The sequence below is a fragment of the Delphinus delphis genome, chromosome 15, assembly GCF_949987515.2.
Source record: "Delphinus delphis chromosome 15, mDelDel1.2, whole genome shotgun sequence".
Classification (NCBI taxonomy): domain Eukaryota; kingdom Metazoa; phylum Chordata; class Mammalia; order Artiodactyla; family Delphinidae; genus Delphinus; species Delphinus delphis.
The window spans coordinates 64,990,926-65,008,783 of record NC_082697.1 but is presented as its reverse complement, the minus strand read 5'-3'; the positions used below and the strand labels follow the sequence as shown (position 1 = coordinate 65,008,783).

Sequence of the window (17,858 nt, the reverse complement as noted above, 5' to 3'; positions counted from 1 at the left end):
AAAACCACGATGAGGTACCACTTCACACCCACTCAGATGGCTATAATCAAAAAGATGGTCAATAACGAAACAAGTGATCGAAAAGATATAGAGGAACTGGAACCCTCATACATTGCTGGTAGGAATGCAAATGGTGCAGCCATTTTGGAAAGCAATTTGGCCGTTCCTCGAAAAGTTAAACATAAACTTACCATATGACTTAGTAATTCCACTTCTAGGAATCTATCCAAGAAAAATGAAAATATACATCCATACAAAGACTTGTTTGCAATTGTGAACAGCGGCATTACTCATAATGGCCAGAGTGGAAACAACTTAAATGTCTATCAACTTGTTAATGGATAAGTAAAATGTGGTTATGCATGCAGTGGTATACTATGCAGCAGAAAAATGGTACAGAGTACTGATATTACAACATGGATGAACCGCAAAAACATGGTAAGTCAAAGAAGCCAGATGCGAAAGAGTATATAATGAGTGACCCCACGTACATGAGACGTCAGGAACGGCAAATTCATAGAGTCAGAAAGCAGATCGGTGGTTTTTCTAAGGCTGAAAGTGGCAGCAGGGTTTGAGTGCTAACAGGCTTGAGGAAATTTGGGCAGGGGGTGGGGCGGGGGCGGGGGGTGGGCAGTGGCTATGAAAATGTTCTAAAACTGGATTGTGTAATCGCTGGGCAACTCTGTAAACTTACTAAAAACATCACTGAATTGTACATTTACAATGGTGGATTTTAGGATATGTAAAATATCCTCAATAAAGCTGAAAAAACAAAGTAAAATCTTACTGCAGAGCAAATAAGGGAAACTGCTCATTTCTCCATATTCTGTACCTTGACTAGCTTTTTTGGATAAAGAAGGCAGTCTTTAAAGTATTGCAAGTCAAACAGTTACTATTAGCTAGATGTGGAGTTAATTAAACAGTTTCATGATTATTTTCTTTGGGAAGACATGAATCAAATCTCCTCCAGATGTCAAACTCTTAGAAGTCACAGTTCTATACCACAATACTCTATGGAGAGATGTTGCCAACAAAAATATTTTGAAGAAGCTCTTGTTAGTTTAGATATTCTCTCACTTGAGCCACTCAGCAAGCAGCCTCCATCACATGCCTGCAGGATGAGAGAAATCTTCTTCAGAGTATTTGCTTTGTCAACTAACAACAGTGATGGAAGGGAAAAGGGCTTGGGTTTGCCTCTGTCACGAACACCAAAAACATAGCACCTGCCATACAAAGTGTCATCTTAAAAGACTTCAAGTACCCAGTGTAAAGACTCCCAGAGCAAGAAAACAAACGTCACATTCCCATGACAATAAACAAGGATGAAATCTTGTCCTTCTGAACTAAAATGGCTGTTCAGAAATTCTCTATTAACTCTGCTCTGAAAAGCATAATGCTTACGTTATTCCTTTTACCGTGTACTTCTGAGCGTGTTTTGACAAGACGGGATGATCTTAAGAGTCAAGAAACAGAATAAGCTGTTTTCCCTGTGGAACTTGCTCTTGAGATCCTAGAGCTGTCATGGATTAACAAATTCATCAACAAAGAGGATTCAACAAACATACCTCTCTTAACACTGTATATACATTTTCTTTGTCACATCATTATGCAGAACATGACCCCAAAATGCATATATCAGGGACACACAACCATTAGTTCCAAAGATACAAAGCAATTTGGTCAAGGAAACCCAAAAGACAGTTGATCAATCTTTAGTCTACACAAATCATAAATGTGTCAGGTGATGTAACAGGGCCAATGAACTGCACAACCCAGGGGGGACATCAGTAATTCTGTAACCTAGGGTGAATTTCCTGGAACTGCACAGTGCACAACCTATGCAGCTGCACATGGTGGCCCTGGGATTAGCCATCTCATAAAAACACTGATTCATAATTATGGCCTTTCACAGGAAGTACGTGAAAATAGAACAGATGAAAAAATTAGGGTAAGACCCTGAAGGCAGGCCTCTGAAGACCTTAATTATCCACAAAGGAGTTTTACAAAGGAAATTCTGGGGAAAAAAAAAAAAAAAATCACTCAACCTGACCTGGATGACTATTTTTAGAGCCTTCACTTTCTGGTCCGAGGCCCAGGCGTCCTTCAGCGACTGGTTGAGCTCTTCTATGCGGTTCACATAATCCTGTTGAGTCAAATTCAACAGCTCCTTTTGGGATCCCTGTGGGCAGAAAAGTAGAAAGATACAGGCACAGAAGAAAAAACATTGTTGGACTCCCCCCTCGCCCCCATGGACAATACTGAGTATTAGCTGAGTTTTGGTCTCTTAAGTTCCCCTCATATCCTGACCAGGATTGATAGTTCTGTCTTGTAATCAAAGAGGTTCTTTGAGTTTTCTGCAAAGATGGCTAGAGGGCAGTGATTGAAAAACTGGCCTTGAACACAAGTCAGACCTGAGCCCATTCCCAGCTGAGCCACATTCTAACCATATGATTCTTGGTGAGCTGCTTTCCTCCCTGAGTCTCTTCTGTGAACAGTGATAACAGGACTTACCTTATTCAACAAATAGTTATTGGGGGGTATTGTGTGCCAGGCAAGTATGGTATACCAGATGCCCCAGATACAAAGGTGAGCAAAAAGACATTGTTTCAGCACTAATGGAGTTTAAGGTACAGAGGACAAGATGGACATTAATACAAACTGAGACAAATGCTCAGGGAAACAATTCTACAAAGACACATATCATAGTTCTCTGAATCTGAGGTGCCCGTTTTAAGAAGCACAACTGTTTTATGCACCACTAAGGAAGAAAAAGTGCCGATCACGGACATGCACCTATTGAGAGACACAGTCCAATTTCAGGGATATTCAAATGTTGGGGGAAAGGTTCATCTCAGAATGGACTCTAGAATGGTGGTCAAGAATGGTTTCCTGGAGCAAGTGGTGCTTGAGACAAACTCTCAGTGGTGTACAGGCGTTAACTAGGCAATGGAGGGTTGTTAACTAGTCCAGGGAGAGAGCATGCAGGACAGAGAGCAGACCCAGCAAAAACCCACGGCAGAAGAGGGCAAGGCCATCACATGGATGAAATATTATAACATATGTAAAGAGCTGGCACCACCCGGCACACAGTACATGCTCACTAATCCTTGCCTCCTGCTAAGATGCTGATTGCACAGCTCACAGGAGTGAGGGTCATGCTAACCCACGTGAGGAGAGCAGGAACCAAATCTTTTTTATATGAATGTTGCCTGGAATCCAAAGTAAAGAACTCTTTTTTTTTTAAAATTGAAGTATAGTTAATTTACAATGTTGTGTTAGTTTCTGATGTATAACAAAGTAATTCAGTTATACATATATATATATACTCTTTTTCATATTCTTTTCCATTATAGTTTATTACAAGATATTGAGTATAGTTTCCTGTGCTATACGGTAGGTCCTCGCTGGTTTTCTATTTTATATATAGCAGTGTGTATATGTTAACCCCAAACTCCTAATTTATCTTCCTGCCCTTTCCCCTTTCGTAACCATAAGTTTGTTTTCTATGTCTGGAGCCTGTTTCTATTTTGTAAATAAGTTCATTTGTATCATATTTTAGATTCCACATATAAGTGATATCATATGATATTTGTCTTTCTCTGACTTACTTCACTTAGTATGATAATCTCTAGGTCCATCCATGTTGCTGCAAATGGCATTAGTTCATTCTTTTTTATGGCTGAGTAATATGCCATTGTATAAATACACCACATTGTCATTATCCATTCATCTGTTGGACATTTAAGTTGCTTCCATGCCTTGGCTTTTGTAAATAGTGCTGCTGTGAACACTGGGGTGAATGTATCTTTTCGAGTTAGAGTTTTCTCTGGCTATATGCCCAGGAGTGGGATTGCTGGAAGAACTCTTTATTAAAGGAATACAAGTAGGAAGTTCAGGAAATCTGAACTGATCCCAACTGGTCACTTGAACTGTGAGACAGGATCCTCCCTGCCCCTCTGCTGTAGGAAGAGCCACGTGACTAGTTTGGGCAAATGGGTGGTAAATAGAGTGGCATGTGTCCCCTTTGGGCTGAGGCAGTGAAAAGTGACCCTTTCTTCAGCTCTGCTGTGACAACCCTGGAGCCATATGTTGAGATGGCAGCACCACAAGACGGTGGTATGTCTGTCACCTACACTGGACGAGTAACGTGAGGAAGAAATAAACCTTTGTTATATTAAGCCACTGAGATACGGGGGTTCATTTGTTATCACAGCACAACCTAGTCTTATCCTGACTAATATGCTATGTTAACCTGGAAGCCATGGGGCAGCCATGTGCTCCTGTGAGCAGGGGAAGCAAGGAAACCAGTCTGCAGGAAAAAAAAAAAAAAAAAAAGGAGAACTAGAAAGAGTCTGGAGGCTACACAGAAGCAAGAGACACAGAGGACAGCTGCTGGGGTTCTGCGTGGTTTTTCAGTTCCTGGTTCCAGGCCACTGTGCCTTTGGGTTCAGGGTAGTGCCCCAGTATCCTTCAATACAGTCCTTATTTTCCATGTAAGCCAGCTCAAGTGACTTTCAGATACTCAACAGACAAAAGAGCTTTGATAAAAACCCTTAGCAATTCCCTTCCTACCAGCCAAGGTTGACTGATGACATGCAGACTGAGGCTCTCGGGCGCCCCAATTCAAAATATGTCATTTCTGAATTGGAAAATAAAATATTGGACTATTAGACTCTGTTGAGCACCTAACAACTCTGGTCTTAGAGCTGGAAGGACCCTGAAACTGGGGCAAGATGCAGGACAGCAATGCAGGACATTGCAGATGCAGGACATTGCAATGCAGGACAATGCAGATGCAGGACAGCAATGGCAACTGCCATTATAGGGACCTCTGTGGATTTCAAAGCATTCCCATTCAGCCTACACAACTGCATTCTTTATCCCCATTTTACAGATGAGGAAATGGGTACAGGAAGATGAATGCCCAAGGGCACCCCATTAATAAGCGGTCAAGCTAAGGCCTCTAGACTCATAATGGTGATGGTGACAGCAGCTAACACTTGCAAAGCACGTACCATGTGCTGGGTGCTGGTCTAAGCACTTCACATACATTAACTCATGTAATCCCCTGTAATCACCCTAAGAGGCAGGTACTAGGTAGCACCCCCACTTTACAGATGAGTAAACTGAGGCACAGAGCTCAAGCTCTTAAGCACCTTGTCCCAAACTACAGAATTACCAAACAGTAGAGCCAGGATTCAAACCCAGGCAGTCTGGCTCCTGAGTTTGCCCTCTTAACCCCCATGGTATGCTGCCTCTCTAAATGATACTCCAGAGGATGCAAATTCACCGCCTCCAGGGGCCAGGCTAGTAATGTTTATGGGTGAACTGGGCCAGGGAGGACCATGCAACCTGGACAGTACACACCCAGGTTAAATGCAAGAATGTGAGCCCACAGTTAGGTGGAATTTAAGAGAAGTCAGAAATCTGGATTTATACGTTAAATTTACTAATTTTTATGAGTTGGCAAGATTCATGTTCTTTAAAAGCACGTGCAGGCTAATTGAAAGAGTTCAGCAGCTGAGCGACCATGCATGGCCTCTGCAGCAGGCATGACTGTTTTATACTATACGAGGCGGCTTCCCGGGAGATGGCTACCGTTGGCTTTCACAGTTAGACCTTGTCCCCAGACACCCGGGGTTTGCTCAAGCATCACGGTGAGAAAAACGCCTTCAGAAAACCAGCCCAAGGAAGGCTCCTGTGAGCTTGGCCAGCCGCGCCACTGGCATCTCTCCCTCGATCGGTTGGTGCCTCAGGAGGACTGAACACAATGAGCAGCTCGAGAATTAATCAGAGACCAGCCACCGAGACCGACCTCACCTGGCAGAGACACGGGAAGCCCCCCCCCCCACCCCGATTCAACAACTGACTTGCTCACCTCCTCAAAATCATCCAGCTCCTCCAGCCTGGTCCGAACCTTCTCCGACATTGCGGATATGGCAGTCCCAGCTTTGCCTAAACAGAATGGATTCATGTCACACAGGTGGCTTTCCTCTGTCACCAATACCCCCAAAGGAAGGCATCTTTCACTCTACACTTCATCATGAATAAAGAGGCTGGGGAACAACTTCATTACAGAAAACTCCCTGAGATTTTGGAAGCAACTTCCTTAGGTAACCAAAGTTTCATCAGAAACATTTCTGCTTAGGAGCTGCCCGTGGGAGTGCAGTGGGCCTGCCTCAAAAAGGTTCTGCGACATCTGATATTTACAAACTTTTCACTGAATCATTTGTTTATTCCTAAAGAAAGGAAGCCAGATAAGGATGCCAAAAATCCGTCATTTAATTGTTTTCCACAAACAAAAGGCCCTCTCAGGCTCATATTCACAGTGCAGAACTGTGGTACTAACAACTAACAAAACAACAATCCCACTGTCTGTCCAGAGGTGGAAACACTAGGGCTTCAAAGCCGTCTCTTCAAGCAAACAGGACTAGTGAGCCTCCTTCCATCATCCATCAGCACAACTCTTCCCATCAGCAGGGACTGGCGGGGAGAGAAGGAAAGGACTCCGGGCCACAGGCCGGTCACAGGACAGGGCTCTCTGGCCAGCTGGCTGCTGCCCTCTAGAGCCTCCTGTTTCAGAACTCTTTCTCCATCTTAAGGGTGTTTCTGTTCTAGACCGGAGGTTTCCTTGCTCCTGCTTACCGAACTCGCTCTCAGGAGCTAAAGTTTACTCTTTTAAGGCACTGCTTTCTTAGCTCTGGTGCTAACTCACAGATTTGTCTGGGATCAGCTGAGGGCATGGTACAATTATTCAATTACTAACAACTACTAAAATTAAGGAGTTTCCAAATAATCTGATTTTTTTTTACCTTACTTCTACTTTTCCCTTCATTTTGAAATATAGTACAGAACATGCATATATGTACATTTTAACAGATAATTATAAAACCTTTGTAGCCACCACCCAGACTGTACACTGTCTTGCTTCTTTCATTCACCACTGACTTTAGTTCATGAAGTTTACCCCTGTCATTGCATAAAGCTCACACATTTTCACCACTGTTTAGCATTTTCCACTGTGTGACTACATCACAGTTTATTTCTCATTCTACCGTCAGTGGATCCTTGGGTTGTATCCTGCTTGGGGTTACTATGAACAATATGCTATAAACATTTCTGTGCATGTCTCCTGGTTCATATATGCATGCATTTCTTCAGGGTAGTTTCTCAAACTTTTACAGGAATCACGTAAGGATGTGTTAACATGCAGATTCTGATTTTTACTAGGTCTGGCAGGGCCTGAGACTCTGCATTTCTAATGAGCCCCCGGTGACGTCAATGCTGCTGGTCCTTGGACCACACTTTAAGAAACATGAATTTGGGCAGAGCTGAAAAAATGCATTCTATAAAAGGCCATATATAAGTATTTTAGGTTTTGTGAGTCCTACAGTCTCTGTCACAACTACTCAACTGCCATTATAGCACAAAAGCAGCCACAGACAATACGTAAACAAACGGCACGGCTGTGTTCCAATAGGACTATTTACAAAATCAAACAGTGGGCCAGATTCGGCCTCCAGGATACAGTTTGCCGATTTCTGATCTAGGGTATATCCTAATAGTGGAACTGCTAGGTCAAAGGGTTGGCCCATCTTCAATTTGCACAGATAATGCAAAAGTGCTTTACACAGCGGTTGTGTCATTTTACACTCCCGCCAGCAGCACATGAGCGTTCCTGTTGCTCTACATTCTCACCAGCAAGCGGTATTGTCACTTTCTGACCTCTCCAAACTGGTAGATAGGCAATGCTGTGATTTACTTTTTTACGGTTTGGGGTCAAAGTTATGCCCATAACAAAGGTGCTCCGACTCTCTTGATTTCTAGTGTGCTGCCCCAACCTGCAAAGAACGAGGAGAGTTGCAGCTGCCACACCGGCGATTTGCACATAAACCACGGCTGTGCTCCTCTGCACCCCAGTGATACAGCATCTAAGACAGTGGCTTCATAATCACCCAGGAGCTTTAAAAATGGAATTCCTGCATCCCCTTCCTCAAGATTAATTCAATAAGTGGAGTGGGGCCCAGTGGTCTGTATTTCTATGAAATATATATATATATATATATATATATATATATATATATATATATATACACACACACATATATATATATTCCTCAAGTGACTCTGCTGAACAGCTAGTTTGAGACACCTTGGTCCAGACTGTGTCTTGGCACGAGAAATTGAGAACTGCCGTATTCAGGGACCAGTGGCTGATAAGACTGAGTGTGTGCCTCCCCTCACCAGTGCATCTGTGTTTTCACAAGGGATAATGACTTAAGGCAAAAGAAAGGATCTGTAAAAAGGAGAATTTCAACCATTTCCCAGCCAGTGAGGAGGCACATAGATGGGAGACTACTGCTCTGTAATCCCAAAGTCAAGCACTGAGTTTCTGTTTTCCTCCTAGTAAACTCTTTGGTCTTTTTTTTTTTCATTCGTCATCTAATATGTATTTTGATTCTACCAAGTCTATACATAATCTAGGAAATAATAGCTTCAATTGAATTAAACGTCAGGATTGGATGTTTTTTTCCTTTGGAAAATTATATTAAAGGTAATGGGAGAATTCCCCATCAAAACAGTAACAACAGCAAAAACTCACCTTTTTCAGATCCCATAAAAAGATTCTGCAGAGGCAAAAAATATATGTTAATATTTTTTAAAACTTACTGGACCCTGTGACAAAAACTTTACTTATTGTTCAAGCAGCACTAAGACAACATGATCCATCGTTTTCCAACAAAGCCACTTATTTATCTAAATGAAAAACAGAAATATTTATTCAAAGGAGGAAAACACAGCTCACTAGAAACTACTAGAGATTCAAATTTCTGCTCATTTCAGGACTCTCAAAATGAGCCAAAAAAAAGCAAAATTTTGAGACAATGGTGGCAATGTGAAAGCATTTAGCTTACTCTAAATCAGGGTTTCACAACCTCAGCAATATTGACGTTATGGGCTGGAAAATTCTGTTGTGAGCAGCTGTCCTGTGCACTGTAGGATGTTTAGCACCATCCCTGGCCTCTACCCACTAGATGCCAGTAGCATCCCACAGTTGTGACAACCAAAACCGTCTTCAGGCATTGCCACATGTCCCCTGGGGAGTAAAATTACTCCTGGTTGAGAATCTCGGCTTTATATTAAATCAGGGCAATCAGAAAACAGTAAGAAAAAGAATTAAATCGTCCAGCAATTCTGCTTAACAAGTATAGACTCTGGGAGAAGGGAGCAGAACCTTCCTAGTCGCTACTGAGTTCACCCCTTCCTCCCTGCTCACAGCCCCGATTTTTTTTTTTTTTTTTTTTTTTTTTTACAGCCCCGATTTTTGATGGGTGCACTGTGTACAGCCCATGACTATCTTCAAGACAAATGTAACTGGACATGTTGAGGGGACTCCAGGAAGTGTTCTTTTTTTTGGCCGCACCACTCGTCATGTGGGATCTTAGTTTCCCGACCAGGGATCAAACCCGAGCCCCCCCCTGCAGTGGAAGCGTGGAATCTTAACCACTGGACCACCAGGGAAGGCCCAAGGAAGTGTTCTTGAATGAGAGAGGGTGCATCCCACTTTCCCCTTTCCGCCTTCTAACAACTTGGACATGAGGTCACACTGAACATGACAGAGCAGCAAGACAGAAAGAGCTGGGTCCCTGATGACTTGGGAGCTGCCACATAGTCCTGGACTATCTGCCTCTAGACTTCTTTCCAGCATGAAGAGAGACGAACATCTCTCTTCTTTAGGGAGGGCTTCATTCACAAGCTAGACCTTGACGACATAAGCATTAACCTGCTTTCCCCGGCTGAGCAACTTGCTGAGTACAAGGTAAGCCCCGGGCACTAGCCAACAACCTGCCCTAGTGAGTGCCACCCAAAGAAGCAGTGAACTCCCAGCCCTGGCAGAAAACCCACCAGTGGGACTCCCTGAGCAACGGTAAGAAGTTAACCTTCTTCAGGGTGGCACTCTCTTCCCCTCGTAACTCTCTCCTCCCCCAGAGACACGACTCTGCGGCTCCAGTTCACTGTCTGAACTGTGCCTGATCCCCGATTCTTAACACATTTTTTGAGGAACGCATTAGCACGTTTTCTCCCAACTAACATTGACATAATAACTGAAACTCACAGAACGTCGGCGTTGGGGCAACATAACTGTGATACTGTGATTTATAAGAAGAAATATATGTTTAGTCTTTGTCCCAATTCCAGGCACAAAGCTCCTAACCCTTGGAATGTCCCAGGTGAGAGAACAATCCAGGAGTCTTCTGTTCCTTTTAGGAAGCACTCTCCTGTGATTTTCGGAAGCACCTAAGGATGGAGGCTGGTTGTCAGGGGAGCCAACCACATGATTAGAGGGTGGGAACTTTCAGTCCCACCTCCCTGATTTCTGGGGAGGAGAGAGGGGCTGGAGGTTGAATCAATCACCAGTGGCCAATGATTTAATCAATCATATCTATGTAACGAAGCCTCCATGAAAACCCGAAAGGAAGGGGTTCAGGGACCTTCCGGGTTGGTGAATCAGAAGACATCCACATGCTGCCGTGCTAGACCCCAAACTCCATGGAAACAGACGCTCCTTTGTTCAGGACCTCATCCTAGGTATCTCTTCATCTAGTTACTGGTTTATAACCTTTAATATCCTTTGTAATAAACCAGTAGTCTAGTCAGTTCTGTGAGCCACTCTAGCAAATTAATTGAACCCAAAGAGGTGGTCATGGGAAATGCTGATTTATAGCTAGTTGGTCAGAAGCCAGGTAACAACCTGGACTTTTTGTGTGTGTGTGTGTGTGGTACGCGGGCCTCTCACTGTTGTGGCCTCTCCCACTGTGGAGCACAGGCTCCGGACGCGCAGGCTCAGCGGCCATGGCTCACGGGCCTAGCCGCTCCGCGGCATGTGGGATCTTCCCGGACCGGGGCACGAACCCGCGTCCCCTGCATCGGCAGGCAGACTCTCAACCACTGTGCCACCAGGGAGGCCCACCTGGACTTCTGATTAGCATCTGATGTGGGGCCTGAGCCCTTAAGCTGTGGGAGCTGGTGCTCTCTCCAGGGAGACAATGTCAGAATTGAGTGGATTGATAGGACACCCCACTGGTGACAAAGAACTGCTTGGTGTGGGGGGAGCGAACCTACACACTGGAATCGGGTGCAGAATCGTAATAACAAAAAAAAACTACGAAATCTGAAGTAGACACTGGGAAAAAGTATACTGGTACTCACAATAGAGAGCTTTTCCGTGGTAGTATACCGGGCAAGGATTTCTCCTCGTTTGCTGGCCCAAGGCTCAAAATCTGATCCTACAATGGAGTTATCATCTCTGTCACGTTTCTTTCTGGAGTTGTCCTAAGAAAAGGCAAGACAATCTCTTCAGCAGCAATTTTTAAATCTTTTAAAAAAGTATAAGCAATCATGGTGATGACAGATGATAACACAGTATTGTATAAGTGAAATTGCTAAGACAGTACAACTTAAATGTTCTCACCAGAAAAAGGGTAAGTATGTAAGGTAATGTATGAGTTAACTCAATGGAGGGAATCCTTTCACAATGTATATGTGTATCAAAGCATCACATTGCACACTTTAAATATCTTACAATTTTGTCAATTATACCTCAGTAAAGCTTAAAAAAAAAGTATGAGAAGGCAGACAATCCCTCGCTGTAGAATGTAACAGATCTATCGAAAGGTTTACTATGATAAAAAAATGTCACGCCAATTCACCACAGATGGACAATAAACCTATCAAAAGATGCTCAAACTCATTAAGAATCAAGGAAAGGCAAACTGAAAGAGATCACTTTTCAACAATCAGAATGGCAAGATTTAAAATGACTGATAGGGCTTCCCTGGTGGCGCAGTGGTTGAGAGTCCGCCTGTGCCCCGGTCCGGGAAGATCCCACATGCCGCGGAGCGGCTAGGCCCGTGAGCCATGGCTGCTGAGCCTGCGCGTCCGGAGCCTGTGCTCCGCAACAGGAGAGGCCACAGCAGCGAGAGGCCCGCGTACCGCAAGAAAAATAAATAAATAAAAATAAAATAATATAAAATAAAATAAAATGACTGATAGTAGCCAGGTTGGCAAGGATGCAGGGCACAGGCACTCCAAAATACTGCTATGCTGATGGGAGTGTAAATTGGTGAACCCTTTCTGGAGAACAATCTGGCAGTAACCATCAAAACCTTATGTATATGGGGACTTCCCTGGCGGTCCAGTGATAAGAGACTTTGCCTTCCAATGCAGGGGGTGTGGGTTTGATCCCTGGTCGGGGAGCTAGGATCCCACACCTCAGGGCCAAAACACCAAAGCATAGAACAGAAGCAATATTGTAACAAATTCAATAAAGACTTTGAAAATGGTCCACATAAAAAAAAAAACTTTATGTATATGTTACCTTAACCCAGTAATGAACTCCTAGGAAGTTACCCTGCAGAAATCCTTGCACATAGGCACCAAGATCTATGTATGTTCAAGGACAAATGCGCCACTGCCTATACCAACAAACACCACACACGGTCTATGTGTCCATCATGGCAATTTAAATCATGTCCCTGGGAATTCCCTGGCGGTCCAGTGGTTAGGACTCTGGGCTTTCACTGCCAAGGACCCGAGTTCAATCCCTGGTCGGGGAACTAAGATTCCCACAAGCCGAGCAGTGCAGCCAAAAAAAAAACCCCAAATCATGTCCTGTTCCTTACCATACAATGCAGCTGTTCAAAATAAGAAGGTTGTTCTCTAAGTACTAATATAGAAAGTTCTCCAAGACATATTGTCACGTTAAAAAAAAAAAAGTATACACGTTAAAAAAAAAAAAAAAGTAAATAGCTGTGTGCAATGCCAGCAAAGAATGATGGTGGATTCTGAAGTCAGACTGCCCAGGCTTGAATTCCAGCTTGCATGTCACTTAACATCTCTGCTCCTCTGCGTGGACCTCTTTAAATGAAGCTTAGGCAGTATGAGAACTACACTTGGAATGCACCTGGAAAATACCTGCTACGCAGTTAGCTGACACTCTTATGACTGCTGTTGTTGTTACTTATATGTGAGTATGTATGTAAATGTTCAGAAATTGTTGTCATAAATATCTATGAAAATACAAAGAAAAAGCTGAAGAATATACATTACACTGATAACACCAATGCCCTCCAGAGTGCAGAACAGAATGAGAGCTGGTCAGCTGGACTCCTCTGTAATGTTTGATCTTTTACATGAAAAATTAGTAAATTAGTTATGTGATTACATAAAAATAAATCCAAAATAAAGGGTATGAAAAGAGTGAAATGAAAATAAAGAATTTTAAAATGCTTTAAAACGAAAGAAGAAGAAGAAGCAGTTTCCAGGATCTACATGCTATGCAGTGTCACTGAGTCTGGATTATCTGAATTGTTACAACCCGAGCGCACTGCGTATTACTTGTTCGATGAAAATCCCCAACCCTGCACCCACAGGACTGACCATAGCTAGGAGCATTACCGTGGTAGCCGCCAGGGCTGCAGGGTCAGCAGAGGCCGCAAACATGGAGAGGGGGTCGGTCCCATCCAGGACGCTGCTCAGTGGGTCCACCACGGAGCTGGAGGATGAAGAGGACGTGGAAGAAGTGCTTCCTTTCCGGCTCACTTTCTTTGTCTTTGACTCTGTGACCTGTGGGGAAAATCTGTGGAGGTAAAATGGTAGTCTCCTATGACTTTTCCCAATGAAACACGCAAATGGGTTTTCCCTTGTTCCGTTACGAACTGACCATTCCTTTGCAGCAGGGACACTTATTTTTGTGACAAACTGACATGACTCAGAATCCCAGCTGTCGAGGAAGGGAAGGTGAGAAATTGGGGTTAGGAAGGGAGAGACAGGGTCTTTGAGATTTAGAAGGTGATGCTATAAGTGAATTCTTACAGGGCCTTCTTACTCAAAGTGTGGTCTCTGGACAAGCCGCGTGCACATCACCTGCCAGCTCATAAATCTGTAGACCCCCGAGCCCCACCCCGGACCCAGTGCAGCAGAATTTGCATCTTGCAGCAATGGTCTAGGTGGGGTAACGAACCAGCATACGGAAGATCCCAGAGTCGTCATTCTCGAAGACGGTCTCAGTAGCTCTGCGCGGCCAGCTCATCATCACAGTGAGCGCCCAACTCCTCCCTTTCGGGAGAACTGTGTATGTGTTAAGAAGCAGGCGGGGGTGTTGGGGTGTGAAGCCATGTTCTTGTTCCACTGCCCCCAACCCTCCCCAACTTCAGAGGACCAGACCGTGGTGAACCCCTGAGCCAAGAGGATCCAACCAGACCCAGAGTCTGTCTGCTGAAGGTTTAGGATCAACATCCAGAAGGGCTAGTTAGGCTCCACTCCTTTTTAAATGAGCAGGCTATAAAAACCCGGAACAATTCTTCAGAGAGAGAGAGGCTGTAACAGCATGAAGGAGAGAGGGCGTCGGATAAAAGAGAATTTGGCCTCTGTCCCCGGTTCCTGGAAAGGACACTCCAAGTCCCTGGAGCATCAGTCATTCATGAGCCCCTCGATCACACCTGAGTTTATGCTGATGCGAGGATGCTGAAAGACCAAACATGTGATTAGAGGGCTCGGACTTTCAGCCAGGCGATAACCCTCACTGTAGAATATAACAGATCTGTCTAAAGGTTTACTATGATAAAAAATTTTCAGGCTAATTCACCACAGATGGACAATAAACCTATCAAAAGATGAAAGAGATCTCACTTCAGCAGAGGGGAGGGAAGCTGGAGATCAAATTCAATCATGTGGCCAAGGAATCAATCCATCATGTGTGTCATAAAACCCCAATAAAAAGTTTGGACCCCAAAGCTCAGTGGAGGTTCCCAGTTGAACACATGATGCGCTGGGAGGTGATGCACACCCTGACTCCACAGGCAGAGGACAAGGAAGCTCTGCATTTGGGACCCTCCCCCTTGCCCTATATGTCTCTTAATTTGGCTGGTCCTCATGTGCATCCTTTATAATAAAAATATAAGCATAAGTATTTCACTTTTCTGAGTTTTGTGAGTTGTTCTAGTAAATTATCAAACCTGAGGGAGGTCGCCGGAAACCCTTAGATTTGTAGCCAGTTGGTCAGAAGTGCAGGTGGCCTGGGGACCCCCAAGTTTACAGCTGGAGTCTGAAGCTAGGGCAGTTTTATTGAAGACCATGCCCTACACCTGTGGAGTCTGACACTAACCCTAGGTAACTTGAAGTGCCTCCCACTGGTGCATGTCTGTTGTTCCTGTCTGCCTGGCCTCCATTCCTCCATCTCCCAGCCTCAACAGTCCACATTTTCTTTGGGAAGGCAGCCTTGCCTGACTTTCAGCTCTTAAAGGCCTGGTGGAGTGAACTCTGCTCCTGGCTCCCAGGGTGGGCAGGAGCCCCAACCCAACCAATCAGCATATCCTACACCCCAGTCACCAGGGTTGATTCAGGGAAGGACACATAACCCAACTGGGCAAACAGAAAATGCAGAGAAGACACTCTTCCTGCTGTTGGGTTTGAGTTCCTGAGATTGGAACCAACTCACTGATGGGTCAGCCGCAGCCACTCGAGCCCGTGGGGATTTGAGGGGCCCTGGGAGACTGAAGCTTGGTCTTGTGACCTCCTGCTTTATGTAATCACCTGTGTGTTCTCAGGTTCTCTGCCATTCAGAAACGTCACGTCCTCAGTGTCTAGTGGCATCTGTCAACCTCATCCCACCCATGATGACAACCACGTAGCTTCTATTACTTGTTGATAAAAAAGTGCTAACTCAGATGAGACAATCTATGACTCTTGCTTGCCTTTTGTTTTGTTTTTTAAATAAACTCACAGATAGACTAAGATGCTATTCAGGACAGCACCTTACATTAGTAATTAGAGTGATCTTAATATTCCAAATCAGCAAATTAAGAAGTATTTTGTTTACACCTCCAAATCAGGAACAAAGGCATCCCATATGCGTGATCACCTCACTAATATGAGAAAGGGAATAAAAATGATGGTGGGTGAGACCAACATCACAAAAAAAATGGGGCAGAGAACAAACTGGTTGATTTAAATATGCAAAAGCACCTACCACTGGCAAAATGAGAAAGACCCAGGAATACTGTCTATAATTTTATGGAATAAGAATGTCACAGAGGGACCCTCGACAAAACTTACAGTTATGGGTTTCAGTGGGTGATAGTCCCCAAATTCCAGTGGTACAGCCTCCAACCGGCATGATGCAAACTCAGCCTTGTAGTTCCTGTTCCTGGAATGCCTGGTAAACAGCAAAACCCAGAAACCAATTAGTTGGAGATGCATACACACTAACAACTTCTTGCTGAGACTTCCTCATCGATGAGACAGTTTACAGTGGAACAGTATTTTTACCAAGACCAATAAGAAGTGGTAAATTAAAAAAAACATTTTTTTTAAAATCAGTTTGAAGGTATAAGGAGCTGCCGAGGCAAACAAGACCTGCGAGGACAGACGCCAGGACAAAGGGAAGCTCACTGAAGTGAAGCCAACTTTCTTGCCCAGCTATCTCTCACAGAACATTTTGATTCTTGGCATGGGACAAGAGCCAGGCAGAGGGCAGCTGCTAGGGTGCAGAGTAGCCAAAGAAGCTTTAAGGAAAACTCACAGGGCTGTAGAGATAAACTAGGGTTCAGGGCTATGGAGACAGCCAGGGCTTGAAGGAAGAGATTCTGAAGAGAAGGCAGTGCAGAGAAGTGAGAGATTCGGTCCTGGTTTCCCCTCAAAGTATTCTCCAATTACGCTGTGGAAGAGCAAGAGGAATAAGCCAAGTAGATGAAGAGCAGAGAGTTTTCATCAGTCTTGCGGAGGCTTAACAAGTGAAGGGATTAGTGAGAAGGAACATAAAAGGGGAGAGATCACCCACATTGAAGCATGGAGAGGAAAAAAGATGAAAAGCACAGAAGAGTGCATAAGAGACATGAAGAAAGGTCTAACACACATACGATCTGAATTCCAAAGAAGAGAGGAGGAACAGGCAGAGCAGTATTTGAAGAGATAATAGCTAAAAATTTTCCCCAACTAAAAAGACACTGATTCGCAGATTCAAGAAACGTTTGTGCCCCAAGCAAGACCAGTACAAAAACAAAACAAAAAACAACCATACTTAGGGCCTTCATAGTAAAATGGCTGAAAACTATAAAGAGAGGATTTCTTAAAAGGAATAAAGATATGTTATTTTCAAAGGACAACAGTAAAGATTATTATCTCAGCACAGAAATGAGAGCCACAAGACAAAGGAATGATACCTTTAAAGTACTGTAAGAAAATAATTCCCAACCAAGAATTCTAGACCTAGTGAAACTACTCTGTGAACATTAGGGCAAAAGAAAGAAGTTTCCAGTCAAAGAAAAAGGAGAACAGCAGCAGCAGCAGCAGCAGAACCACACCTTAATTTTTTTTTTAAATGCTGAAAGTAGAAGGAAAATGATCCCAGCGGAAAGCAAAAAATATATGCTAACATGTATATATACATATATATATGCGCATATATGTGTACATATGCATATATACTAGATATATACTAAAGAACATACAAAGATAAAGGTGTAGGTAAAACTAAATATCGACTACAAAAAATAACTTCTTACGGTGTTTAAAATATATATAGAATTAAAATGCATGAGAACTAGAACATAAAAGGCAGGAGAGGTGCTACGATCTGAATGTGTCTCCCTAAAATTCACAGGTTGAAATCCTAACCCACAAAAGGTATTAGTAGGTGGAGCCTTTGAGAGGTGCTTACATCTTGAGGGTACAGCCCTCATGAATGGGATTAGTACCCTTATAAAAGAGGCTCCAGAGAGCTCCCTAGCCCCTTCCACCATGTGAAGACACAGTGAGAAGGTGCTGGCTGAGAGCCAGGAAGAGTGCCTTCGCCTGAC

The 17,858-nt window shown here is 43.8% G+C and overlaps 1 protein-coding gene across 2 annotated transcripts in view; it reads right to left on the bottom strand.

Annotated features, from left to right (window-relative positions):
* Positions 1 to 17,858, bottom strand: part of VPS35L (VPS35 endosomal protein sorting factor like) — a 128,832-nt gene that overhangs the window by 104,683 nt on the left and 6,291 nt on the right. Inside the window, exons 2-7 of one of the 2 annotated variants that reach the window (XM_060031838.1) lie at positions 16,117 to 16,216; positions 13,459 to 13,626; positions 11,212 to 11,334; positions 8,603 to 8,627; positions 5,879 to 5,955; positions 2,051 to 2,179 (exon numbers count right to left, since the gene is read on the bottom strand). In XM_060031838.1, the coding sequence (XP_059887821.1) occupies positions 2,051 to 2,179; positions 5,879 to 5,955; positions 8,603 to 8,627; positions 11,212 to 11,334; positions 13,459 to 13,626; positions 16,117 to 16,216 (622 nt within the window). Of the gene's footprint in view, positions 1 to 2,050; positions 2,180 to 5,878; positions 5,956 to 8,602; positions 8,628 to 11,211; positions 11,335 to 13,458; positions 13,640 to 16,116; positions 16,218 to 17,858 lie in introns of those variants that run through there. The other variant, XM_060031837.1, reaches the window with a different exon arrangement.